The following is a 27856-nucleotide window of genomic DNA, read 5'->3' as shown; positions in this document are numbered from 1 at the left end:
CCTACCCGGCACAGAAGAAAACTAGGAGGAGGACTGGACAACTGACACTGGCACCAAACTTCCTAGAAGTAGCCAGGGTGCTGGAGGGCTCAGTGCTCTCCATGTCTGGGCTGCAGGCACAGCCAGTGGCTGGGACCCTGTGGTTTTCACCCTGAGCACCCTCTGCCCAGCCTCTCCCCATCAGTTCTCTCTGCTGTCCATGCTCCTGCTTCTGCCTTCTCTCCCCTTCCTTGCCTTTGCTCCCTTTCTTGCTTCCTGACCCCCTCTTTCCCCCTCCCCTCCTGTCCTCCTTCTCTTCCACCTCTCCCTCCTGTCCTTCCCTCCCCCACTCCCTCTTCTGCCCTTTCTCCTTCTCCCTCCCCTTTCTCTCCCCCCTCCTTCTTTCCCTCTTCTCCCTTCCTCTTCACAAACCTCCCCTCCTCCCCTCTCCACCTTCCCTTCTTTGCCTCCCTCCCTCTGTCCCTCCTTTCCTTCCCCTCCCTTCCCTCCCTCCCCCTCTCACTTTTCCTCTCCCCTTTCTCTCCTGGTCTTCCTCCCACAACTTCCAGTAGAGTGCTCTGGTCACTGTCCTCTGGAGAAATAGTCATGGGGTCAGTGGACAGATGGGTGAATGATCTGGTCTGGGTATACAATGAGACATGCCACCTGCTCTGTGGAGCAGTGGACAGTTTCTCAGCTGCTCAGGGGCCTGTGACACCTGGGTGGGGCATACACAGAGGACAACAAGGAGGTGAGGGTCGAGGGGTCCTCACTGGAAATTGGATCCCCAGGTGTTCATCTGTGTCTTCCACTACCAGACAGGCCCAGAGCCCAAAGGGCCAGTAACAGCACCGTGTGCCCCAAGGCCACCTACCAATGAAGAGCAGCGTGAAGATGACGGTGAGCTGGTAGACCGCATGGCCCAGGATGTTCTTCATCATGGTCCGGGAGATCAGAGGCTTGTCCCGACCATACGGCTTCCGCAGCAGCAGTGACTCAGTGGGCGGCTCTGTTGCCAGGGCCAGAGAGGCAAATGTGTCCATAATCAAGTTCACCCACAACATCTGCACGGCTTTGAGAGGAGAGTCCTGTGGAGAGGAGGCAGTCACTCCAGTGTGGAGCTGGAAACCCCACTGGCCCCCAACTCCTGGGAAGAAACTCAGCTCAGGGTCAATGTCACTGGAATTTCATTCAAGCGAAAATGCAACAAATCCAACCTTCCCATGAAACATGACATCTCCATTCCTATGTTTTCTAAGGTTAGCAGGGAGTTTTTACTGGGCTTTCCAATTCCTGTTCTTAATATGTTGCCAGTCTCCTGCTTCTTCTCTCACCTGGTGGCTGTGATCTAGAAGGTGTGGTCCAAATTGTTAGCAGGAGGTTGACAGTTGCCCCAGACTGTGACAGAGCCTGACTAATGGGTGGTCTCCTGGTCTCCCACACCCGAGGGGCAGGAAGAGGCGGAAACTGCACCAGACCCTCCTTCTCCTCATCCTCTCTGAGTTGTTGGTTAAAAATAAGACTTACAGAAGCCAGGCACCAAGGACCACATACTGTATGATTCCATTCTCATGAAACTTCCAGAACTGACAGATCCACAGAGACAGAAAGCAGATGAAAGGGTGCCAGGGGCTGAGGAAGGGGAGAGTGGGGGAGTGACTGCTTAGCGGGTACAAGGGTGATGAAAAAGTTCTGGAATGAGATACATTGCACAGCACTGTGAATGTACTAAAAACCACTGAATTGTACACGTTTAAAGGGTTAAAATGGTTATTGTGGTGTAGTTTATGTTATGTGAATTTTATCTCAATTGAAAAAAAACACCTTTGAAAGGGAGACAAATTCTAGACACTCACTAATGGGGAGAACTGGACTATTGATAAAGGCGAAGAGGTGCCTTCAGAGGTTAAATATGGAGTTCCCAGGGGACCCAGTGCCTCCATGAGTAGATCTAGACCCTGGGAAGCTGAAAATGTTCGTCTACATAAAGCCTCATTTAGGCATGTGCGCAGCAGCATTCTTCACATTGGCCAAAAGGTGCCAATGACCCAAATGCCCATGGCTGGAGGAACAGACACACAACATGTGCTGTAGCCACACAATGGAACATTGTTCCTCCATCAAAAGGAATGAAGTACTGACACATGCTATAACATGGATGGACCTCAAAAACATTGTGCTAAGTGAAAGGAGCCAGACACAAACAATCACATTGTTTGATTCCATTTATATGAAATGTCCAGAATAGGTAAGTCTATAGAGATAGAAAGTAGATCAGTGGATGCCAGGTGCTGAGGAGGAGGAATGGGGAGTGTCTGCTAATGGGTATGGGGTTTCCTTTTGGGATGATAGAAATATTCTGGAACTAGATAGAGATGATAATTGCACAACACTGTAAATGTACAAAGTGCCACTAAATTATATACTCTCAAATGGTAAACTTTTTGGTATGTGAATTTTATCTCAGTTAAAAAAAAAAAAAAAAAATCAACACTTGACTCTCCCAACAGGGCCCTCAGAGGGGAGCTCTTCACCTGCACACTCCTGCCAGCGGGGTCCCCTGGGTTTGCTCTCCACACCGGGGTCCAGATGTATGAGGCAGGAGGCCTCGGACAGTGGCTGCCTCCTATAGGCCCCATGGGTTGCGGGAGGGAGAGCCCAAGGTCCTCCTTGGGTAAGGCGGTCCCAGTGCCCACCTGAGTAATGCAGGCACCCGTGAAGGCCACGATCACGGCCACCACGTTGACCGTCAGCTGGAATTGCAGGAACTTGGAGATGCTATCGTAGACGTTGCGGCCCCACATGACTGCCTTGACGATACTGGTGAAATTGTCATCGGTCAGGATAATGTCTGAGGCCTCCTTGGCCACGTCAGTTCCTGCGATGCCCTGGGGAACACACACACAGTGTCCTTAGGCCCATTCCCCACCTCCCGTCTTCCACCCAGCCCATCTGGCTGACTCTCTGCCTTTCCTTCCAAATGGGGTTCCCCACCAGCTGGGAGCAGCTCTCATTTCATCCAACATATCTTTGTACTACGAATGGCAGGTTGTCTCGCAGCTTTGCTCATAAACAAAAAGAGTGCCACAAATGCATGGCCACCAATGAGTCTTCTGTCCAGTCTTGGCATGCTAGAGCAGCTGCATTAGGAGCCCCTGAGTCCTGGACAGGGACACCTTTGGCAGAGTGAGGACATATCCTCCTGGTCCACACAGGGATGTTTGGAGAAGGATCTCCATCCTTGCTGCTGGGAGGCTCTGATGCGAGAATAGCTTGGTTCTCACAGTGCCCAGGGGCTGGGGTTTGGTCCCCTTCTGGGTCTAGAGTTCTGGGAAGGACCAGTCCACACCCCCAGTGCCTGCCTATGGTGGGCTGCACTGAATGTTGCAGAGTGAAGGGCACTCCTTCTTGGTAAGGTAGGGAGGGGAGCTTGCTGAATTTCTGCCTTCAGTGGCCAAGCACAACTCCTTGCAGAAGGCTGTGGTGCCAGGGCCAGCTACCTGGGCAGCACCAACCACGTCACCCTGCTCAGTGGGGTCAGAGTTTTACAGAAAGAACTAGCCCCATGGAAGCAACAGAAGAGAAGCACAGAAGAAACACTTGCTTGGGGACACTGCTGATCACACTTGGGGCAGAGGTCCGTTTAGATGAGACTGGGAGTGAGTGAGGCAGGTGCACGACTGACAAGCATCCCCCCCCACCAAGCCCCTCAGCAGTTTGGCCAGTCCCCACTCTCACCTCGGGCATCATCACACCAAATACCTTTAAACAAATCACACCTGTGTCCCTTGACTGGCAGAACCTGTGGGAGGCCCAAGTGGCCAGGATGTCAGAGAGAGACATTCAGGCACTCTGTGACTTGTTTTAACACTAACTCCCAGGTTCCCGCATAAAGCTAACGTCCTAGAGACACAAGGCCCTGCCAGGCATGGTGAACCAGGCTGGCATTGGGTGGCTTACCATGGCGAAGCCCACGTCTGCCTTCTTGAGGGCTGGGCCATCGTTGGTGCCATCCCCGGTCACAGCCACCACCTGTCGCTGCTCACCAGTAGTGCTGTCAATGATCCCTGAAACACAGCGGGGCCCCGTATGACCAGCCCGGGGTGTGTGTGTGTCGGGGGGGGGGGGACAGTTGGCTCTGGAAACCCTCTGGGATTTTGATTGTGCCTACCCTCCCAATCCTCCGTGCTCCCCATCACCTCCAAAACTGAGTCTCTGTGCTTTGACTGGGAGCCCCGTGCCTCTCCTCCCGCCCAGGTCCATCACCCAGTGACATGATGCAGGATGGTGTGATTTGGTAGAAGGCAGGAGCCCAGCGCTATGTGACTTGGATAAATGTCTCTCCAGGGAGCTGAGTTTCCCCTTCTGTTACAATGAGAGGCTAGGCTCAACTGGCATCTTCCATTCATGTTGTTAGCCCAGAGAAATGGAGGGGTGAGCTCTGGTATGTCAGCCCTTTGAGAGGGTCTCCATTATTTTCCCAACGTGTAAACTGAGGTTCAGGGAGGGGCAGTGATTTGCTCAGAGACACAAACTTACTCCCCAACCGCAACAGGTCTACAGCCAAGGACCATACTTCTTAGGCAGGCCCTGGAGACCCATTTGGGAGCTTAGCTTTGGATGTTTAGGAGCAGAAAATATGCAGGGGTGATAGCCGCCCCCAGCCAGCATCATGCCACCTCAGGCAGGGGCAGGGGCAGGGGCAGGGGCAGGGGCAGGGGCAGGGGCAGGGGCAGGGGCAGGGGCAGGGGCAGGGGCAGGGGCAGGGGCAGGGACAAGCAAGAGTGAGCTTGGTTCATTACCTTTGACAAGAGTGTGCTTGTCTGTGGGAGATGATCGGGCGAGGACCCTCAGCTTAGGCCACACTTTGTCCAGTCGTTCTTGTTCTATCTGGGAAGGGGAAACACACAGCCGCTGCAGATCCTGGACGGGCAGGCAGGCAGGGCTGAACAGAGGTGGTGGGTGAGGGTGGAGAAATAGACAGAACACTGGACAGAGCCAGGCAGCCCTCTGTGGGAGGGCAAATGGGCTGGGAACTACCTCGCCTTTCTCATTGCGGATCCTCCGGTTGAACTCCTTCCCTTCCAGGCACAGGAAGTCCTCCCCAGGCTGGATGATGCCACATTTTGCTGCAATGGCCCGGGCTGTATTGATGTTGTCCCCGGTCACCATTCGGACTGTAATGCCAGCACGCTGGCATTTGCGGATAGCTTCAGGGACCTGGAATTGATGATAGAGGTGGATGGAGCCATCAAAGCAAGACAATTGTGTCCATCCAGATCTTTCCTCCATCCAGATCTGCAGCACCCTCACTACCCTTGTGGTCCCGAGGAAAGGCCTCTGCAGAAGGGTAGGCCTGGAGGAAGCGTGGAGAATCACCTGTATGTTCTGCAACTGCCATCAGCCTAGCCCTTAGTGGACAGGGTGCCTCCCTCAGTCCCTCAGCCCGCATCCCCTTAAGGTGCCTCCTTCACTGTGCTGGGCTCCTGGAACCAGCAACGACTCAGATCCAGGCCCTGACACCACAAGCAAGGCTCGGAGAAGCTACTAGAAGCTTTTACTCTGTCTAGGGTCACTGTCTGAGTTGTGTATGGTAAGGTGATTACAGAAATCACCCAGCTCTGTCAGCTCACTTTCCATTTCAATATGTTCTGTTCACCAGGCTAGCTGCATGGCGGTTGTCAGTTAGGTCTGGAAGAATGAGAAAGGAACCTCTGTCCCCAGCCACCTGCCAGACAGAAGGGCCCACTGTGGGCCTGTCCCTTTGGGGCCTGACTTAGGGAAGGCTCCAGGCTGTCAGCTGGCTTGTGACCAAACTCTGGGCAACTCTCTCACTTGTCTCCCCCCCGCTTTTTAACAATATAAAACCTAAGACATTTAGGGCTTCAGGTTTTACTACTCATTAGAAGAAACGAAACATTGCTTGGTTACGTAGCATACATTTCCATTTTCAAAATATAGGGTGTCCCCCCAAAAATGTATATACCCTGTAACAGCTGATAGCTCAGTTTTGAAAATGAAACGTATTTTAATAAACTCTGCCTTTATGCCTGGCTGCGCGTGGCTCAGCAGTTGAGCATTGGCCGAGGATCCAGGAGATCATGGTTCGATTCCCGGTCAGGGCACATGCCTGGGTTGCGGGCTTGATCCCCAGTCAGGGATGTGTAAGAGGTGGCCAATCAATGACTCATCATTGATGTTTCTCTCTCTCTCTCTCTTTCTCTCTTCCTTCCTCTCTCTGAAATCAATAAAGATGTATTAAAAAAATAAACAAACACTGCCTTTATAATTATTCAGTGTGTATATACACTTTTTTGGGACACCCTGTATAATACTGGATTCTGAAAAAGGGGGAAAAAAGAGATACTGCCGCTGCTGAATACAAAAAGGGCTGAAGGGAGTTGAGACCAGTCTGGAGGTGGTGGCATCCTCCCAGAGAGTGGAGATGTTCCTGCTCCAAAACCAATGCAGAGGTGGCTCTTGAGCCCCGAAGCTGCAGGGAGCTTTGAGCAGCAGACTGGGAGCTTGGGGAACTGGATAAGGAGGTTAGGCCTAGGCACGTGAGATGCCAGAACATAGCCCCGGCAAGGGGTGCAGCCTGGGGACCCAGCTCCCTGCTCTGTCCAATGGACCTAGCACACCCACCCGGTGGGTACTCACTGCTCCCAGCTGAGAATAGGCCCTGATGACAGTCTGAGCCCAGGGAGAGAGAGTGGGAGAGCACACGGTGTCCCAGGTAAGGCCCAGAGGCCAGGCCTGGGAGCCTAGGGACAAGGGGGTGAGCTGGGCCACCAGGCTGTAGGGATGGGGCAGCACAGCTGGGAAACCCCAGGGGAGGTAGATAGCAGGTGGGGCCAGGTGGAGTGCAGAAGGACACTGACTCGGGAGGCCCCATATGCTGGTGGCCCCTGAGGTCATGGGGAGTGGCTGTGATCTTAGCCAGTGAGAAAGTGGGCATGAGAAAGAGTGGGGCCTGGAGCCTAGTAAGAGAACCTCCATTTTAGGACTGTGACACTGACTTGATGATTCCTAAAGCAAATACTGCCAAGTGGCCCAGAAGGCTGAGCCCCAGGAAGGGGGCTTGCCTCCTGCACCCCTAGTCATGTGCCTCAGGGACATCGTCTGGTTTTTGTGGCTCTTGGGGTGCTGGATGATGAGTTACAGGAGATGCTCCCCTTCTAGGGAGTTCCCTCCTGTCCCTGAAATGGCTGGAAGCCACCCCTCCGCTGCCACCAAGTGGCTGTGATGAACCTGACTCCTGGGAGCCCTGCTGTACCTGGGCCTTGCTCCCCTGTTCCATGTAGGTAGCAAGAAGCCCCCTTCCCTCCAAGGGCACCGTCTCCTTCATCAGGCAACTGTCTTTCCTCACTTGCCTCCCTGTGGCCCAGCCCACTCGCCATTAATACAGTCTGCCTCCAGGGCCCTTGTGGCCACCATCCCTCCATGGCTGAGACCTCAGTCCTCCTTTGGCTGCAGTCATCTGGGTCCCCAAGGTTTAGCAAAGACTCATCCACTCTCCCACCCAGGACTCCGCTGGGCCCTGACACTCGCTCCTTGACCTGTACCTCACTGGCTGGTCTCTGTGGGTGTCTGTCTGGCCTCCCCCGCCTGACCGCTGCAGTGCCATCTGCTGTGCAGACTCTCAGCCACTCTCAAGCCAGAGAGGAGCTGTCCCTTTCCCTGGGCCCTGTCACCAACATTGCTTCTGGATTTGAAATAAGCAGCCATCGCTGGCCTCGGGTCTCTCCTGCCCCACACTTCTCCCCGCCGGCCACCACTGAAGCTGGGCTTTCATCTTACCCTTCAAGGGACTTGTGCCCATGTTCCAGATTTTCTAAGATGAAAACTTACCAAAATAATAACATCCCACTCCTAGAAGAACACCGAGCAGGAGCAGGGCTGGGCCTCACTCCACTCGTGCAGCCGCTCTGGACAGGTCCACCTGCCCCTGTCCCCCTAGTGTGGATTCATTGGCACTTCTGTCAACAAGCCAACTTGGACCAGAAGATCTGCAAATACATCTAAGGTCTCCAGTTTTACCTCTATGACTCAGCTTTAGTTAGTTCAACTATTATTTCTACCAGAAATGAGGGCTCCTTGGCCCAGGGAATCAGGCCAGAAGAGCTCCTTATGCTGTACGGCCAAGACCAGTTCCTCACTTCACACCCTCCATCCAGCAAGTGGCTGAGGTGGAAGGGGAGGGTGGGCTGGTTATAATGGTGTGAAAATGGCCTTGGCCAGGGCCCTGGGAGTCAGGGAACATCATCTTCCTGGGTCTGTGACACACTCCAAAGGAGCTCCAGCCTTCTGGCTGCGCCTGGCAGCCCCAGAAAGCTGGGTGGAAAAGTCTAGAGCTGCTACTGTACTGTAGACACCTCCCAGGAAGTAAGGAGGGGACACCCACCACTGTGTGAGCAGCACTGAACACCAGCCAGAGGGCGGAGATGTGTGTGAAGGGCTCCATTCAGAAGGGGAAGGCCATTAGGTCTATGCTAGGGCAACACAGCTTTATGACTCAGCTTCGCTGTGTGGACACAGCCCTCCTCCACTCTATGCCTCAGTTTCTCCCTGGTCTGATGAAGAGAAAGACCCAACCCCTGTGTCCCTGGGGGGTGGCCTTGCTACCCTCAGCAGCACCCCACTTTCCCAGGCTACTCCTCCCACTGCCCTTCTCTGAGCCTGTTCCTCTGTCTGGAAGTCTCTCCCTTCCCTTCTGCCACTGTCCCCTTCCTCCTAAGACCCCCTCTCTTCACATGGTGGACCCAGTCTCCTTGGAATTCGTAGACATGTGGTCACTGACGACATGTGGCAGTGTTTAGATGTGGCAAGCACTGACTTCTGAATCGTGGGCCTTTTGTACATGATCTAGTGTGTGAATGCCTGTCTCCCAGAGGAGAGCCCCGAAGCTTCTTCTCCCTCATCTTGGCACCCCCCCAGGGCCGCTCGTACACACATGTGTTCAGGTTAACCGGCAGGATCAAAGTGGCCCTGCTTCTGACAAGAGGTGAAGAGGCCCTGGGAGGAGAGAGGGCCCATCCTTGCCTCCGGCAGCCTGAAGCCTGCACCCTGTGCCTCGCACACTCCCTCCGGGCCTAGTGTGCTACAGGCTCTCCCTCCCTGGAGGATATCCCATCCTTAAGGACCAACCACCCTCTCCATTGGTCTTTCACTCTTTACCATGGCTAGCTTCTGTCCTGTTTCCCTTCAGAAAAGATCTCAGGAAAGTTGTGTACATGTACTGGCTCCCTGCCTCGCCATCCCACAGGACCTGCTCAGTCAAGGTCTCCAATGAGGTCCTAATGTCAAGAATTCGCCTCTGCAGTGATGGAGCTAAGCAGTCCTCTTGCTTTGGCCACATGGGCCTCATGGTTTCCCCTCCCTGCCTGGCCTTTTCCTTTGAGTCTCCTTTGAAAGCTTCTGCTCCAGCCGCACATTGCTCCCTGAGACATCGCTCATATAAAGATGTTTCTGGAATCTCTTCTGCTAGGACCATTGCTCTGAGCTCCCCACTCCAATTGCTACCTACCCACTTGATATCTCCAAAGGGATGTCCTGAACTTTATTTGGCAGCAAACAAACCCTCAACCTACAATTGTTGCCCTTTGCCCCCCAAACCTGTGTTCCCTTGGACTTCCCAGTCCAGTGATGGCAGTGCCATCCATCCATCCACTTCACCAAGCCAGAGCCTCAGCATCCTGCCGTTTCCTCTTTCTCCTTCCAACAGTCCTGAGGGTGTCACAGCTGTCGAAGTTCTAACTGCCACCTCTCTCAGTTGGTGGAGTCAGAGCCTGAGCCAGGCCTGGAGGCCAAGCAGGAGGGGGCCTTCCAGCAGGCAGGACAGCGCCTCCGCATGGGTGCAAAGGCAAGAAGACAAGCAGCGTCCAGTGCACCATGGAGGGTCTGATCTGGGGTGTGGTAGCTATGCCCCCTGGAGGACCTGAGGCTCTGTCATCACCCACACTTCTAGACTCCTGTGGGCCACCAGTTTGCTCTACCTATAACTCTAGAAGGAAGTGGTGTGACAGCCGGGAAGGAAGGAGAAAGAGGCGGTTCTCTCCTTGCATTTATGTCCAAAGGCCACATTCTGGGAGCCAGATAGGGAGAAAGGCTGCCCATCCCCCAATCCCAACAACCTGGGCCTATCCCAGAGGAGAGGGTAGCTACCTCTGGCCTCACGGGGTCCTCGATGCCTACGACGGCTATGCAGGTGAGGTCGCCCACAACTTCATTCTCATTTTCCCAGTCAGGCTCCTGGGTGGCAGAGAAGTCCCGGTAGGCGATGCAGATGGTGCGGAGGCCGTCGCAGGCCATCGGCTCGATGATCTTCTTCACCATGTCATCCCGGTCCCGAGGGCGGAAGTTCCGCAGTTCCCCATTGCTATTTAAGATGTTGGTACACCTGGGGCAGGGACAGAGCAGGAGGGACCAGGCTGGCTGAGAGTCTGGGATGGTGTCAGTCTGAGCCTCCATCCAACACAGCACAGGCTTCTCCAAGGAAGGAAGCACTCTGCTTGTGTGGGGCCGAAAAGTATGTCCCCCAAATTCGTGTTCTTTCCAGAACCTTGGAATGTGACCTGATTTGGAAGTAGGGTGGTTGCAAAGTTGAGGTAGACCCTCAACTGGATTAAGGTAGACCCTCAATCCAATGACTGGTGTAATAAAAACAGAAGAGGATACACAGAGACAGAGACCCACACGGGACAAGTCCATGTGATGATGGAGGCAGAGACTGGAGCAATGCGTCTATAAGCCAAGGAACGCCAAAGACTGCCAGTGACAACAAGCTGGAAAGGACCCTTCCCTGGAGGCTTTGGAGGGAGTGTGGCCCTGCCCACACATTGATTTTAGACTTCTGGCCTCCAGAACTGGAAGAAAATAGATTTATGGGTGTTTTTTTTTTTGTTGTTTTTTAAATCCTCTCCAGAGGATATTTTTTCCATCGCTTTTCAGAGAGACTGAAGGGGGGGGGGGAGAGAGAGAGAGAGAAAGATCAATGTGAGAGAGACACATCGATTGGTTGCCTCCCGCACTCGCCTCAACTGGGGCCAGGGATGGAGCCTGCAACCGAGGTACGTGTCCTTCACTGGAATCGAACCCGGGACCCTTCAGTCTGACACTCTAACCATTGAACCCAATCAGCTAGGGCAGATTTACATTGTTTTAAGCCATCAGGTTTGTGGTCCTTTGGTCTGGCAACCCCAGGAGCTAAAATCTCAGAGTGGCGTAAGCTAGGAGACTTATGGGAGGCCAGAGCGCAGGGCTCATTGCAGTTCCGCACAGACTCCATGGACTTTAGGGCAAGAGTGTGGCACAATGGCAAAAACTGAATGCCATGTAGTGGGCCATGACAAAGGCAGCAACCTTTGTACAAGCTCTGGTGACCTTGGTAGCTTCTCAGAAGGGCTGGGATGGGGAGAGCTGGCAGAATTCGGGTGTAGAAGAGGAAGGAGCAAAATAGTCAAGGCGGGTGTGCTGGAGGGGCAAAGGAGGGGCAAAGGAGGGGTGAAGGAGCTGGCTGTGGAGGCCGGGGGGGGGCATAATCACAGCAAAAGTTGGCATGAATTCACTTGTGTAATTTTCACAACATTCGCAGGAGGTAAGTATTCCTGTTATCTCCATGTTACAGGGGAAACTGAGGCCCCAGGTGGGATAGTCATTTGTTCACATTCACACAGCCAGTAAAGAATAGAGCAGGGGTTGGAGCCCAGTGCCCAACTACTGAGCTCCTCCAAGTCCTGCTGCCATACCCACTGGGCCCCATGGGGGATGGCTTCAGGGAGGAGGTGGCCTTTGAACCACACCGGGGAGGCTGTACATGGGCAAAGTTTTGGGAAGAGCATTCAGGGTGGGGCAGTGGTCAGCAGAGGCTGGGACGTGGTGGGTAGGGGGTGCACTTGGTTGTCCTATGGGTGCTGGGAACCCCGGATGTCCTGCTGAGGACCCCGTCCTGAAGGCCCTGGAAGGCTTGCTATGGGTGCAGAGATACAATAAGGTCGCGCCTTAGAAGATGGCTCTGTAGTAAGCGTTTGCCAGGTGGGCAGAGGAGGATGGGTGGGGCTGCTGCAATACTGGGGAAGAGAGAGGCCAAGGCCAAGGGGAGGTGTGGAGGCTGATCAGGCTTAAGGGGTTTGGGGCACTTGGAGGCAGAGCTGCATGCTTCCCCCTCAGTTTTTCTAACAGCTTTATTGAGATATAATTCCAATACCACACAATTCACCCCTTTAAAGTGTATAGTTCATTGGCTTTTAGTATAGTCACAGGGTTGTGCAACCTTCACAGCAGTCGACCTTAGAACATTTTCTTCACCAGTAAGAGACCCCATACAGGCTACAGAAGGAAAAAAGAGGACAAACTGGACTTCCCAGCTGAAAGCATTTGTGCATCCAAGGACAAATCAAGAGTGAGAAGAAAAAAAAATCTATCAAGAGAGTGAAAAGGCAGCCCACAAAATGGAAGAAAATATTTACAAATCAGATACGTGTTAAGGATCTAGTATGCGGAATATATAGACAATTTTCACAGCTCAACAATAAAAAGATAACTCAGATCAAAGATGGGCAAATATCTGAATAGACATTTCTCTGAGGAAGAAGTGCAAATGCCAAGGAGCATCTGAGAAGGCGCCAACATCACCAGTCATCATAGAATAGCCATCAAAGCCACCGAGGGATCCCCTTCACATCCTCTAGGATGGCAAGGATAGTAGTAGTAATAATAGTAATAATAATAATAAGAAGAAGAAGAAGAAGAAGAAGAAGAAAGTCACAGAAGTTGTTGAGCGTGGGGAGAAGGTGGAACCCTCATGCATTGCTAGCGGGAATGTAAAATGGTGCAGCTGCTGTGGAAAACACCATGGTGGTTCTTCAATAAGCTATTCACAGAATTACCATGTGATCCAGTAATTCCACTCCTAGGAATACACCCAAGAGAACTGAAAACGTGTTCAAACAAAAATGTGTACAGCAATGTTCATAGAAGCATGATTCGCAGTAGCCAAAAGGTAGAAACAATGCGAGTGCCTGCCAGTGGGTGAGTTACAAACCAAATGTAGTCTATCCATGCAATGGAATATTATTCAGCCCTAAAAAGGAAGGAAGCACTGATCCATGCCATGATGTGGATGCACCTTGAAAACATTATGCTGAATGAGAGAAGCCAGACACAAAAGGCCATAGGACTCCATTCATGTGAAATGTCCAGAATAGGCAAATCCATAGAGACAGAAAGATTAGTGGTTGCCAGGAGCTGGGAGGGGGGATGTGAGTGACATCACAGGTTTTCCTTTGGGGGTGATGACGATATTCTGTAACTGGATAGTAGTAATCGTGCACAACATTGTGAATGCATTTAATGCTACTGAACTATACACTTTAAAGTGACGAAAATGGCCAATTTTATGTTATGTCTATTTTAGTACAGTAGTGATACCAGATGCTTGTATCCTTCAATTAGCCCCCAGCCCCTGGCATCCCCAGCCCTGAGCTCGCTCCTGTGACCCACTCACTTTTTCAGCAGGATCTCTGAGGCACCCTTGCTGAACAGGCGGAAGCCACCATCCTGCATGCGGATGACCGTGCTCATGGACTTTCGGACTGAGTTGAAGGTGTATACTTTGTAAAGCTTATCTTCCGGAATCTGTTCCCGCACAGGCTGGAAGTCCCGCTTCAGGTCCAGGACGAAGCCCAGCAGAGCGCATTCTGTCTTGTTGCCCACTTGGCGCGGGAGGGCACCTTCCTTCTCTGGAGGCTGTGAGGTGAGGCAAACCAGCATGGCGCTGGAGGCCCAAGTCCACCCTCCTTGCTACCCCTGGGGCCCCAGCCCAGCCATGGTCACCACGTCTTTAGGGTGTTGTGGCAGAGAGCTGAAGAGTGCCTCCAGTGTGGACTAGATGGGCAGGTTCCCCACCATTCACTGGGCTTGGAAGGGGCTTCTAAAACCAGCAGCCAGGGCAGGAGTACTGGGGCCAGGGACAAGGGGAGGTGACCAACACCCCAGAGACTATTGTAGCTCTGGTCAAAAGTTCTCAAGAAAGCATAGTGAGCCCCAGGCCCCTTCTCTCATCCCAGCCCTGCTCTTGGCTCACTAGTATTTTGGTGGTGTAGGCACTGTTGATGGAGATGGCGTGGACCAAGAGGTCGAGGATCTTGGGGGTCAGGGCGCTGGGGGCCGGAATCTCTTTGTAGTGGGTGTCCCCGAGGTAGGACTGGACCACGGTCATACGGTTGGTGGTGAGTGTGCCCGTCTTATCTGAGCAGATGGCTGTGGCGTTGCCCATTGTCTCACAGGCGTCCAGGTGTCGGACCAGGTTGTTGTCCCTCATCATTTTCTGTAAAGGGTACAGACATCATTATGACTCTGGCACTAACAGACCAGGGGCTGATGGCAGTGCCCAAAGGCACGACTTGGAGTAGCTGCAGGGTGGTGGTCAAACCTAGGTAGCAGGCCAGTAAGGCTTAAGGACTCTCATCAGACAGGCTGAGTGGCCAACTCTGGGCAGTCACTCTTCCTAGAGCTCACCTGGGGCCTCCCTACTGCCCACGACCACTCCCCTGCCCACAGTGCCCTCTCTACAGTTCCCCTCACCCTTAATCTCTGCCATGCTCCACCCACTGTCTCCCAGTGGGACCTCTCCTGATCATCCTCCCCCTGCCTCCACCTCTGCGAGTGGCACCAGTTCCAACTCCCTGTGCTCTCCATGCTCCCTACTCTCATCCTGCAGATGCCAGGTCTATCCCACTGCTTGCCTGCTTTCTGGCTCATGTCACTGTGCCCAGGAAGCCGAGTGGGGAAGGATGGCTGAGTTCGGCTCTGGGTCCCAGCTAGGCTCCCTTGCTCTGCCCCTGAGTGATAGATACCAAATTTTCTCTAGTCCTCACTGTGTTCAAGATGCTTACTGGCTTCACACCCCAGTTCTGGGTTTGTAACCTGGTATCACAGATTCTTAGTCCTACTACTGTGTTTTGTATTATTACCTTGACAGAGTAAGCTAAAGAGATGGTGACAGCAAGAGGTAGGCCCTCCGGGACGGCCACCACCAGCACAGTGACACCGATGATGAAGAACTTCACGAAGTACTGCACATAGACTGGTGTGCACTCTGCCAGCCACACCCGGCCACCCACGACGAAGGTCTTGATCACGAAGTAGAGGACCAGGATAATGACGGTGATGGCGGACATCACCAGCCCTGCCCAGCCACAACAGAGGCAACAGAGGGTGGGGACAGAAATGGGGGTTGGCAGGGGTGAGAAAAGGAGAGAGCAAGAGGGAAGAGGTAAGGGACACTGCAGCTGGTGCCAGCTTGAGCTGAGTTGGGGGAGATGCCCCTGTCTCAGGCCTTATGGTGGGTTCAGAATCCATGCTTGCCAGAAGGGCTGGACCAGGCCCTGATGGCCATCAGCTCACTGGCCTATCCCCTTGCTATCTGGCCCACACCATCTGCCACATCTGTTTCCCACTTGTTTTTCATGGCCTGGCCTCATGTCCAGGAAACTTGGCGTCCTCCTTGCCCGATGGGGACCCTGGGCCACCCCTCTGCAGCCCCCACCTGCTTTCCCGATCTGCACAGCCAGTTTGGTGAGCTTGCCCTGCAGGACCGACTTCTCCTTCTTGGGCACGTTGGCTTTCTTCTTCTCCCGCTCCTCCATTTCCCCGCCCTCTGCACTCTTCAGGGGCTGCATTTCCATGGCAACTGCCCCATCCTGCTTCTTAGCTGCACACAGAAGAGCCCCACAGTCAAGGTTAGGGCCTGGCTGCTGGAGTGACAGCTACAAGGGTCTTTCATAGGGAAAGACATGCCACATCATACAAGAGGGCACAGGGTTCAGGGAGTTTCTCTGATTTCTGAGTACGACACGACACGGGGCTTTCTCCTCTCTCTCCTCTGTCCTAGGCAGCCCAGGCCCTCCTGGGTGGGATGGAGATGGTTCTCTTGAGGCCTCACAGGGAAGGGAGGACAGACACAAGCACAAGTAACTTGGGCACACAGACAGGGCAGCAAGTCCTGTAACGCCCCAAGTCTCAATACCTGAGAGCCGAAGCCTGGGGCCCAAAGAACATTCCAGAGCCCTGAGCTGACTGACTCATTGGCCCACCAGTGTCCAAGCCACCTCCCCTCTCCTCTCAGGGAGGTCCAGGAGCCCTTGCACTCTCCTCTCCTGCTCCCTGCTCAGGTTGTCTCTTCCTGACAGCCCCTACTTCCAGCACTGACTCAGATCACCATGAGTGCTCTCAGCCTGCTCCCTGGTTGCCAGAGGCTGTTGCTCAAATGGGCTGCCCTGGGCAAGCCTTGCACCTCTCTCTCCATGGAACTACTCTTTCAATACTCTCCTCTAGCCACCTCCCTGCCTTCTCTCTGGAACAGGCAGCCTCCTCATGACTCCCCCAGTGGCCCTGCACTCCTCATGCTACCCCTGGTGTGGTGATGATGGTGGTGTGTCTCCTACCCTGCCTCCATCACCTCTGTCACCTCACATACTCTGTGGCTTAAGGGTCTCCAACCACACTGCCTCAAGTGATCCTGCCCATTGCTTACCCAGAGGGGGCACTCAGCCCTGCCACTCATCTTTCTGACTCCATTGCTCTTGTCCCTACCCAATGGGGCTCTTGGTGCTCCTGACACCACCCTTGCACACCTCCTGCCACCTCGCTGTGTTGCTGCTCCTTCTTGCTTCCAGTCTTCCTACCCATCCCTTCTCCCTTGGCTGCCTGAGACCACTCACCAAAGGCTTATTCCCACGGGCCTCAGGCCAGACCCCATGGCCTCAGCAACACTCAAGGCCTCATTCAGCTGGGCCACTAGAGCCTCTTGACCCACTGATTGTCACTCCTTGCCCCAGCCTGAGACCCTAGCCATCGGTTGTCACCCTGTTCCAAATGCTTTCCCAACCCCAGCTATGCTCTGAATTCTTATTTTCTTGTCTGACACTGTTTTTGTCCCTGGGTCCCACACTGCAGTTTAATACCACCCCTGGGGCCATCTATCTGGACTGTGATCGTCCTGAGGGCTGAGATGGTGCTTTATCCACCCTTGAATCCTTGGTGCCTATGAATGACTGCTGATAAGCCTTCATTCTGGCCACAGAGGCTTGGCTCCCACCAGGCATTTGGGCTGAGAGAAGAGTGGGTCTCGGCCCCTTGGAGAGCTGCCCAGCAGAAAGGCAGCTGAACTGGGAAACCCACAGGCCTGATTAGGCCTTTGGCAAGTCACCCTCTCTGAGCCTCAGTTTCCTCACCGGGATGCCAGCTCACAGGTGATCTTTGCACACTCCTGGCAGGGTCTGCAGGGGGCTGCCCTGCCCACTCACCTGGTTTCTAGGTGCTGCTCCTGCAACTGAGGTAGGCAGCCCCCCACCCTGAGTTGTGCCCTCCATCCGTCACCCCATCCTGAGCACAGGGTGCGCATTACCTTTGGTCTGGCTACTCTCCATCGCCCCATCCTGCTGCTTGCCTACAATGGAAAAGGAACGACAGACACGGAGACTTGAGAACACCCACATGGCCCTGGCACACACACATGCACATAGGACAGCAGGGCACAGCCAGTCCAGCAGTGAGCACAGGGGAAAGGCAGGAGAGAGGGGAGGAGGGCCCTGTCCTCTTCAGGCTCACATTGATGCCCTTTCGTCACCTCCCAGCACATGGCACATAGGCGCTGTGAGTATCTGGGCTTCCCATTGGGCCTTGACCTCAGCCTTCCATTGAACTCCCTAAGCCAACCCTCAATGGACCCTGGGTCACATGTGGCTGGCAGTAGGAGGTTTCCAAGAGGGCCATCACCACAGGGAGTGAGAGCTGTCAGGTATCTGGTCTCAGCTCTGCCACCTTGAGCAGGTCTTCGCAGTCAGGATGTGCCTTCCCCCAGACAAAACCAGTGCTAGTAGTTTAGCTAGATGGTTCCTAATGCCTGCTGGCTTAGAGATGTGCTTTCTCTGCAGCTTGGCTCATAGCCAGCTCTATGTGTACTTTTGAGGGACAAAAGAGACTCTAGGAATTCGCCCAGCTCAGGGCACTGGGCTGGGCATTGGGCACCTATGCTGGAAGGAGCAGCAGAGTCATCGAATAGGCTGGACCCTAGGTGGACTTATGTGGAGGGATCAGGTGGTGGGTGCACCCAAGGGCAAAGACCCAGCCTGCCTCCTCTAGCTCCTGCAGCCAACAACTTACATGAATGTGCTCATTGCAACCAAAGCCTGCACTTAGGTGTCAGGTCCTGTGCAATGACAGACTTCTCAAGGTCAAGGTAAACAGTGCTGGTTGTGTCTCTGGTTTCCAAGGGCTGCAACTCTGGAAGGGCCCAGGAGACCTGACAGGTGAGGGGACTGCAGCAGGGGCCTTGCACTGTGCTTGGGGCCCGGCTTTGTAGCCCAGCTCCTCCTGGAGGCCACATGTGAGCTTGCAGGACCCAGAGATGACTGACCTGGGGCAGGAGAGGCTTGTGGGCTGATCTGTCAGCTGCCACCCAATAGCTTATGTCACTAGGGATCCATGAACACAGGTTGCCAGGTGGGTCCCAGGCAGTAGGGTTTGGTCTGGGGGTCCCAAGGAGGAGGGAGAGGCTCCTTGCAAGGCAGAGTGGAATGTGGGTTGGATCCTCTCTGCCCAGGACCCCTGAGAAGGTGCAGAGGGGTTCAGAGGTGAAGGAAGCTTCTGTGGGGAGGGGAGACACCTGTAGACACATGGTGACAATACAGCAAAATGAGGGGGTGTTGCCGGAAGCCGTGCGGCTGTGGAGGCCCAGAGGAAGAATGGGCCCAGAGGACCCAGGCTGCAGACAGGGCCAGGGGAGGCCTGTGGGGGAGGGAGGGAGGTTTGGGATGAGCACTACAGGAAGAGGAAGACTGTGGTCAGCTTGAAGAGGCACAGGAGCCAAAGGAGGGGAAGGTACCCTAAGGAGAAAGATGACTTGGAATCAAGGCCCAAAGGTAAGAAACAAGTGGGTGGCAGCAGGGAGTGCTGGGCAGATAGACTCAGTCAGGATACAGCAAGGGCTGGGGGAGGCACTGGGAGCGGCCACCTTCTTATCTCCACAGTGGCCTGGTCCTTGGGCTAAGATGTCAGTGAGGGCTTGTGGGTGCTGCTGCTCCCTCTCCTGAGCCTGCCCAGCTCTGCTACCCCTCCAGGGTCCCCTCAGGGTTCCCCTCTTCCAGGAAGCCAGCTGGTGGAGGTGCCCCCTCTGATTCCTAAGCAGCCCAGCCTGGAGTGCTGGAGAAGGGCAAGGGGAGAGGGACCTGGGGGGAGGGGTTGGAGTGGTTTTGTCCAGGTCAAAGAAGGGGGGCCTAGGAAGGAGTGTGGAAAGGGTGCCTTGCCAACTAGCTACCAGGTCGTTGATGAAGGACCACCAGGCAAAGTCAGGTGGGCTTCCCTGGAGAGACCTTACTGTGGAGAGACACTGGGATAAGCTCTGCAGGGAGAGGGTGCTGAGTGTGGCAAAGGTGGAAGAGGGTCCATTAGTGCCAGTTGGCTGTGAAGGGTGGGCCTGGCCAGCCAGGAGCTGGAAGGTGCCAGGAGACAGGGCCCACTGCTTCTGGGCAAAAGCAGTTCATCCATCTCTTCCCTCACCACCTCCGGGAGCAGGGTGGTCGAGGCCTGGGGATACTAGCATGTCCTTATGCTGACCTGTCCCTGTGTTGCTGGGGTTGGGTAGACTGATCCCACTTGCTCTTCAGGCCCAGTGGCCTTGACTGACTGAGGTAGGACCAGTGATCGGCACCCCTCTGTCCCCTGCCCAGCTCACCAGCCCCAGCATCTCACTGACTCTGGGGCCCTGGTTGCAGGCTTGGAGCACTCCTTCCACCCGCATGCGTGCGGTTTGTTTATACCTCTAGTAGGCCCTGGTAGGTTCTCTCAGTGGTGAGGCACACATCTAGAAAATTCTGTTCCCCACCTGGTTTGACTACAGGACCAGGAGCCCCAGGTCCGAGAATGGTGAGTCGTGAGCAGGCACAAGCCTGAGTCATAGAAGAGAATGAGGCCCTGACCTGAAGGACCAGGGCCGGGTGCGGGTGCTGAGGGCAGTTCTGTAGCTTTGTAAGCCCTGTTCTGAGGACTGGAGGGGGCACTGGCCATGCCTGGGGCTCAGAGCAAAGGCAAGAGAAGGCAGCAGGGAGGCCAGGGTGGCTATCAGAGCTGGCTTCTCAGAAGATATTTGTCCCTCGATACTGCTTTCCCTTGGAGTGAAGACCCCTGCCCATTTCAGCTTCCTCTGGCCCCGGACATCCTTTGTTGGGTCTTTTCTGCTCTGGAGCCCTCCACCTCGGGCTGCATGACTTGCATTTCCCGGCTGCCATGTTGGCCTGGGACCCTCAGCACTTTACCATGGTGGTTGAGCACCCCTGAGGGTAGGCAGCATTCTCTCAAGCACCTGTCACTCTGACCCCATTCCTACCAAGGCAGGGCATTCCCCTCACCCTGGCACACACATGCCTTTGGGGAACAGCCATCTGAGGGAAGCTGCCTTTACACAGAACTGGGGGGTCTGCCCTGCTGGCTCTGGGGCAAAGACCCCAGAAGGGGGGTCCCTGAAAGGAATCAGAAGAGAGGGTATGGCCTCCCACCTCTTGAGGGCTTTCTCTCCTAGAGCTGGAGCCAGGGACTGGGCCAGTGGGGAACTGCCAGCAGGCAGGCAAAGAAGAGCAAGCGAGCTGAGTGGAAGAGGGGCCGGCACTTATCAGGGCTGGGAACCTGAGGTCTGTGCGGCCTTACCTTTCTTATCCTTCTTCTCCTGCTCCTCTCCGCCAGCCCCAAGCAAGGTAAAGATGATGCCTGTCTGGGAGTTCACACCCACAGCTGTCACCACCATTCTTCCAGAGCCTTCCATGACATGAGTGCCTGGCACAGCCAACACAGAGAGATCAAGACAGAGATTCGCACTGCCAGGTGGGAGGCATGCTCAGCACCTACAGGTTCTGTCTTGGGAATTCCTGAAGCAGGGACTCAGCATCTGGAGGTCCCTGGAGGCTACTTTGACCCTCAGCCTAGACCAAAGCCTCCTCCCTGGGTTGGAGCAGTTCCCGTCTCAGAGGCACGGGTTGAACTGTTCACAAGGCTCACCTGGGGCCTCCAACCTCTCTGTTCTGTTGTACACTGCATTTGCCACTGGGATAAACACTGGGCTAAGACAGAACCTTCTGGAAAGGGAACATTGTCCCCACTGGCTCTTCTTAAGGGTCTGGTTTGGAGCACAACACTGTGCTGACCCAGAGCCAGTTCCCACCTCTGAGGGCTTCCTTCAGGACTTCAAGGTCCTCTGGGGTTGGAAAAGCCCATGTCGTTCCCTGAGGCTGGAACGCCGCCACCACGCCTTCCATAGGTTGCTCTGACCTTGAAGGGGGTGAAGTTTTCAGACTCCATCACCAGAAGGGCTATTGGGGGGGTTGCTGGTTGTGGGGGTTGATGGGCCAAATATCTTCCAAGGCTCCTCCATGCTGGGCTGGTCCAAGGATGGTGGCCAGCCACCTCCCAGATTCGTCAGGGCTGGGCCAGTGCCCTGAGGCCTCACCTGAGAGCAGCATGGGGTCTTTGTCAGCTGACTTGCGCACGTGGTCTGACTCTCCAGTCAGGGAGCTCTCGTCGATTTTGAGGTCGTTGCCCTGGATGAGCACGCCATCGGCAGGCAGAAGGTCTCCTAAGGCCGGCCAGGCAGCCAGAACCACAGGCTATGGGTCCAGGCGGCCTTCCTCCCTGCTGCCTCCTACCTCACCCAGGGGGGGTCCCGTCAGATGCAGGGCCCTCTTCCTTCAGCTTCCTCCTTTCCACCCACCCCTAGCCCTATGGTCCAGCTCCCAGAGAGTGGGGACAACAGAAGTGTCCTGCAGTGCTGGGGAAGCCCTTGACAGGCTGTGGGGACAGCCTATTTCCTGGGGCCTCCTGCCCATGATCCTCACCTCCAACCTCCCATAGGTGAGAGCACCCGTGCTCCTGGGGAAAAGGCCTGCACTGGGGGAGGGGAGGTGTCTCCTCTGCCTCACACCACCCCTGAAATGAGAGCTGAGTTCCCTTTGCGGAGTGGGTGGTGATGGGCACACTCACCATACTTGACCTGGGCGATGTCCCCCACCACCAGCGCCGCCACAGGGACCTGGAGGAGCTGTCCATTCCGGATGACTGTGAACTTCTGTTCCTGCTCTATACGACTCTGAAGGCCTCGGAACTGCTTCTCCTTGCTCCAGTCATTGAAGGCCGTGACCAGCACCACACAGATGACAGACAGCAAGATGGCTGCCCCCTCGATCCAGCCAGCCTCGGCCTCCCCTTCATCTTCTGCCCCAGCTGACACATTCCCGCACGCTGTGCCCAAGGACAGAGGGGAGTACAGAGGGCGCAGGGGAGTCACTCTAGCTGGCTCCTTCCTGCCGCTGTAGTGGGGACATCCTGTGGCCCTTCCTCATTTCAGGCTCCATTCCTCCCCTGCTGCCAGCTCCACTGCGCTGCCCCCCCTGCCCCCCTTTGCTGGCTCTCCAGGCCCTGCCCCTCACCTTCGCTCTCCTCTCCAGGTGGTGCGTAGAAGGAGAGGCCCAGGGAGACGATAGCGGCCACCTCCAGGATGATGAGGGTCACGTCCTGCAAGGCCTCCCACACCAGCTGCAGGAAGGTCTTGGGCTGCTTGGGAGGAATGAAGTTCTGCCCATAGATCTGCCTGCGCTTCTCCAAGTCATTGGCGTTGTCCGCCAGGCCTGCAATGGAGAGTGGAGGTGCAGAGGTGATGGGAAGGGCAGCCCGCAGCCCCGCCCCACGTGGCCCTGCTCCTTCCCCTTCTCCCGAGCAAGCTTGCCTCCCATTCTGGACTGAAAGCATCGGAAGGTGGAAACTGCACTGGCCTGGCAACCCTTGGGGCATGTGTGAGGGAGTGCCGATGTGGCCCCTCCAGCTGCCCGGATGGCGTGGACATGTAACCACTAGACAATGTGGAGCTCCTAGCATGAGGAAGGGCTGGACCATCCTCCTGATATTCCTGGGGAGGTCTAGGGACTACAGGGGGTCCCTCTGAAGGGATTTCATCAGTCTTGCTCATGCCCTTGAGCAAGGGCCTGGCACCCATGATGCCTAGGAGGTGTACAGAGACTACTCCCAGCCCTGTGCTCTCATGCCCTGCCTTCCAGAGACAGCTGTTTCCTTTCTAGTGCCTTTTCCAAACCCCAAAGCAGCTCCAACTTCCATCCCTGAGCTGGTGGACACAATAAAGGGCAGGACAGGATGTGAGCTCCTTGCCCTGCCCACAGGCCCCCCCATTGCATCTGCATATTCGGCAGTTGTTGTACGTCTATAAGATTAGTGGCATTGTCAATGGTTCACACTCATGCCACGGTGTCCTCAGGCCACCAGGCAAAGGACAAGGAGGGTGAAGACTTGAGAAACAAGTCCCACTGTGAAAGCTCCTGCAGCCTGAGCAGATGGGGCACTGTGACGTGGGCTGAGAAGCTGACAGGGGCCTGACCTGATGGTTCTAGAGCTTGGGAGGCACCTCCACACACTGGACAAGCTGCTGTGTGTGGGCTGGGAGGGAAGGTAGGCCTGGTCGACACAGGGGCTGAGAATTAAGGGCTACAAAGGAGCTAGCCTGGCATTTGGAAGCTGGGCCCTTACTTCTCTTCCTGGGACAACCCACTTCCTACCCAGGCCTATGTGAGGCCTCTGGCTCTAGACTCTAGAGCATGAGTATCCTCAGGCACATGCATGAAAGTACCAAAGGCTTCCATGTGGGACTGGTGTCCAGGCCACTGCCTCCCAAGGCAAGACACCCACTTGGCAACTTTCCCCAAAGGCAAGTAGATAGGATGACACAGTCCCCTTGCCCCACCTTCAACCCTCAAGATTCAGCTTCCTTCCAGGCTCATCTGTGCGGTGCTCCCCACACCCAGCGCTGCCCTTTTCCCCTAGCCTTTCTCTCCTCTTTCCCCAGAGCCAGGCCCACACTGACACCTGGTGGACAGATGGCGACTTGCAGTTCTCAGCCCTGAGTAGTGGCCACTCCCAAGGTCTCTTTGAGGGACAGGGGCTGCCCAGAAGGGTGCTCCCAGGCAGTTTGGGAAGGCATACCAGACCAGGCCCCAAAAGACTTGAGAACAAGGAAATGCTAAGTGTGGCGCTGAAGGAGTTGGGAGGAAGGAGGGTGGGTGCCTTGGGCAGGGAAAGAAGGCTTCTGGGGAGGAGCAGTGTGGGGCCCCTTGGAGGTGGAAGGACTGATAAGAGGAAAAGCCCACAGCCAGCACTGACTTGGCACGTCTCCTCAGCAAGGCGATGACCACATACTGTCCTCCCCTCCCAGCAGAGCCGCAGCTGTCCCTGCCCTTCTCCCCCTCATCGTGCTGGGCCAGCTGTGGCTCAAGTTTCTGGAGTCTGCACCTTCCCAGTTGGGTGTCTGGGAGAAGCTCAGGACCTCAGCTCCTAAAGGCCAGGGACGGAGCCGAGGGCCTGTGCCCCACTCCTGACTGGGGCCTGTGTCCGTGAGCTATAGAAGATACAAAGGGTGGGTCAGGACTGTGGAGGCACCCAGACACCCAGGTCTCCCCTACCCCTACCCTAGGAAAAGACATTGATCTGGAGTCCATGAGAGGGATGCCCACCCCCCAGAGCTTATGGTCTGTGGTGCCACTTGAAGCTGCATCCTGTCTTCCCTGCCCTACAAACCCAGTTTGTCCTTAAGGGAAGCTGGCCTCTCAAGGGGCCTAGTCCCCAGGAGCTCCTTTCCACCCTCTCTCCCTTCCTCTCTCCATCCCTCCCTCCCTCAGCCTGTCCCTTGGCTTTGGTTTGCCCTTGATGCTGCAGCAATGCTTCTCTCTCCCTTGCCCTAGACTAGCTGGAGGCCTTGACCTTCCTGTGGGCTCTGGGGTCCTGACAGCTGCTGCCACTAAAGTACTCACAGTGTGGGGAGGCAGCTGCAGCCCCTCTGGTTCCAAGCATTCCCTGGCCTAGCAGGACCCCAAGGGCAGCCCAGGTCCAGGGTGCGGGGCCGCCAGTTGGCATGGACACAGATGGGCGCCCTGCCCAGAGCAGAGGCCAGATGCCATTGGAATTGGATTAAGACCGCATCGTGTGGTTCCAGGCTAATCTGCCCCCTCCTTTCCATGATTGCCAGTGGAGGCCAGACGGGAAGGGCCAGGACCCAGGTCCCCCAAGCAGGCCTACCACTGAGCTTGGCCTAAGACCCAGGTTCTTTGGCTTCTGGAATTCTTCGGATTGCTAAAAGTCCCCTCTCCCAATACACCATATACCTGCCCACCCTCCCCAAAGCACCACCCTGCCAGCATGGCCAGTCTGCCCACCTTGCCAGGGGTTTGGTGCAAGGCCTGGGGCACAGCTAATCCTTCCCATGAGATGAGTCCACTGTCTGAGCAAGAGTGAGTGAGGGTCTGGGTGAGAACTTGGGGACTAAGTCAGCAGGTTTTCAAAGATCCCACACTTGCTGGAGGGCCAGAGTCAACCACTCCTGGTGCCCAGACCTTGAGGGCTCCAGGGATTGGAGAGGGGAGGGGTGGTCCTTGTACCACTCATCCTTCAGGACACAGACCAGGCCTGGCTGGCTCTTTCTATTGGGGGTGGGCCACCCACCTGGACACCTGCCTTTCTCCATGCCTGCTCCTCCACAGGCACCGGGTGTGCTCCAGAGCTGCTGTGGCAGAATCAGGCAAGTTCCCAGGGGCCTTGACATTTTAAATATTTAACAAAGCCTGACAGGCAGAGGAAAGAGCTGCCAGCTGAAGTCCATCTGCTTCCTTTTATCTGGGGGAGGCCTGAGCTCTTGTGGCTAAATGGCCCCAGATCATGGGGGAGGTAAGGAGGAGGGAAGGAGAGAGATCCTCTGGCCCTGAGTCAAACCATCTGCCCCCGTGACACATTGTATCAGGATGGGCCTTTTAAAGTGCAAACCAAGAGAGACGCAGGAAGTCCAGGGAAGCCCACCCACCTTGGAGTTCCTGACCTGGTCAGGTGGGCACCCTCTCACCTGGCCCTTGGGCCCACTTCTTCCCAGGTGGGCCATCTCCACTTCCCTTTCCAGCCCACAAGCCATCCACAGACAGATGGGACCAGGGAGCAGGAGACAAAGGCAATGGCCAGGGCTGAGAGCAGAGATGATGAGATCAATTAGTGCTGGCCAGAGTAAGCCTGGCACTGGGCTGGGATAGCTCCAGCATCCTTGCCAGGGAGGTGCCAGTTGGGCCAGAAAACACTCTAGCTCCTGGAACCTGGGGCCAAGCCTGGCTCCTGGTGGTCTTGGTGTCCCAGCAGACCCAGCAGGAAGGACTAGGGGAGGACTAGGGGAGGACTAGGGAAGGTACAGGGCAGGGCAGAAGATTGCCTCTGGATCAAGGGAAAAGGACCACAGGGCAGAGGCAGGAACCCAAGATGGCAGTCAGGCCTCTACTCTTAGAACCTTCTACAGGATGTTCCCTAGGTCCCCTAGAGGCTCCTTGTGGCAGATCTTCTCACATCTACACTGCCTCAAGCTTGCACCTCTTTGGGACATCTTCCCACCAGTGCCACCTCCACTCAGCATTCTGGGTACCACCCTCCCAGGTCCCATTGTCCCCAAGCCACCTATTCCCTTGCCAAGGAGAGGCTTCCTGCAACCTACGCCCTCAGAGGGCCCACACTCTGAACCTCTTCTTCCTCTTCTAGTCCTGCTCAACTGGACAGAGGGGTGAGCACACGGGGCGCCTGGAACACGCAGAAAGAGGCCATCCTGCCTGCATGCATTGGCCTGGCGCTGCCTCCTCCCTTCCCCTTTTCTGTCCCTAGACTTATATTATTCTGAAGAAGAGACGAGAGCAAGGAGCTGCTGATTATGAAGGTGTGGGTGCAGGGGTCCGGCCACAGCTCCTTGAAGACTGCAGGTTGCTCAGAGGGTGACCTCCTTATTCCATGCAGACCATCTCCTGCTCAGGGGAAAATGGCTACCTGGGAGGGCATGGTCATGGTCTAGAGTGTCTCTAGGAAGCTGCTGCACTAGCACCACCCAGCCCTTGGCCCAGCCTGCCCTGGGGGTAGGGAACATCTTCAGGATGCCCTTAGATAGCCAAGAGGAGTGTTGGGTGGCACATGGTTCAGAGTCTCCTGTGAACAGATAGCTGTGCTTGGTCTCTATGGGCAGACTTACCTTCTGTGGGCGAGGTCTTCAGCCTCCTGCAGAGCCCGCTGACATCTCCATAGGCTTCTTGGACCTTCTGCAGCGCCTCAGCCCCTCGGAGCTCCATGAGGGAGCGCAGTTCAGTCAGCGTGCACCCAAAGCCGCCTGCATGTGGGGCCTCTTGCTGCTGCTGGGACTTGGGGTGGAACTCGATGGAACTGTTGGCCATGTCACCCATCCTGCCTGTTGCACTGGGAGGAGAGGGTGCTGGGCCTTCTCACAGGTACAGCCTCAGTTAAGGGAAGGTGGCCACCTGAGGTCCCAGTGCCTGGGGAAGGTATAGCGGAGGTGGTGGCAGCAGGGAAGTGGTCAAGTGTAGACACCTGGGGATGAGGAGGTGAGAAGAAGTCAGGGACACAGTTGAGACAAAACTGAGGTCCACTCTTCTAGAACATTCTCTGTAAATCATTCTCTGTAATTCTCTGACTCAGTCCGAGTCATGACTCACTAAGTGCAAAATTCATCCCCCAGTCTGGGTCAGTGGCCCTCTTACCCTGCCAGGTTCACCTGTCAGGCCACCCCTAGCCTTGCCACTGTGAGCACCCAAGCTGGGAGGGCAGGATTGATTAGTGAGGGTCTTGCTCTGGCATGGGTGGGTTAGCTGTGCCATGGTTCTCTCAAGGCCATGCCCCTCCTCCAGCAAATCGTTCAATCTGTCCTGCTCTGGCTCTTGCCTGATTAAGACTCGCCCTGTGAGACCTGCATGCTATAAATCCTGGCTCAGCCTCTGCCGCTCACAGCTCACGGTTTCAG

At 55.4% G+C, this 27856-nt stretch overlaps 1 protein-coding gene across 17 annotated transcripts in view; it reads right to left on the bottom strand.

The window, feature by feature from the left end:
- The window catches only part of ATP2B3 (ATPase plasma membrane Ca2+ transporting 3), a 47694-nt gene extending 20413 nt beyond the window's left edge, over nt 1-27281 (bottom strand). For 3 of the 17 annotated variants that reach the window (XM_016215150.2, XM_016215152.2, XM_087829486.1), the window contains exons 1-16: nt 27074-27281; nt 22455-22652; nt 22009-22266; nt 21479-21604; nt 20662-20808; nt 17387-17428; nt 15527-15691; nt 14952-15166; nt 14063-14305; nt 13484-13725; nt 10144-10378; nt 5020-5199; nt 4782-4869; nt 3940-4046; nt 2676-2867; nt 854-1067 (exon numbers count right to left, since the gene is read on the bottom strand). In XM_016215150.2, coding sequence (XP_016070636.1) covers nt 854-1067; nt 2676-2867; nt 3940-4046; nt 4782-4869; nt 5020-5199; nt 10144-10378; nt 13484-13725; nt 14063-14305; nt 14952-15166; nt 15527-15691; nt 17387-17428; nt 20662-20808; nt 21479-21604; nt 22009-22266; nt 22455-22652; nt 27074-27281 — 2860 coding nt within the window. The remainder of the gene's footprint in view (nt 1-853; nt 1068-2675; nt 2868-3939; nt 4047-4781; nt 4870-5019; nt 5200-10143; nt 10379-13483; nt 13726-14062; nt 14306-14951; nt 15167-15526; nt 15692-17386; nt 17429-20661; nt 20809-21478; nt 21605-22008; nt 22267-22454; nt 22653-27073) is intronic. The other 14 variants (XM_087829483.1, XM_016215151.2, XM_016215153.2 and 11 more) reach the window with 10 other exon arrangements.
- Between the last annotated feature and the right edge of the window lie 575 nt (nt 27282-27856).

The sequence above is a fragment of the Miniopterus natalensis genome, chromosome X (genome assembly GCF_054644295.1).
Source record: "Miniopterus natalensis isolate mMinNat1 chromosome X, mMinNat1.hap1, whole genome shotgun sequence".
Taxonomy (NCBI): domain Eukaryota; kingdom Metazoa; phylum Chordata; class Mammalia; order Chiroptera; family Miniopteridae; genus Miniopterus; species Miniopterus natalensis.
This window is presented reverse-complemented; position numbering and strand designations above follow the sequence as displayed.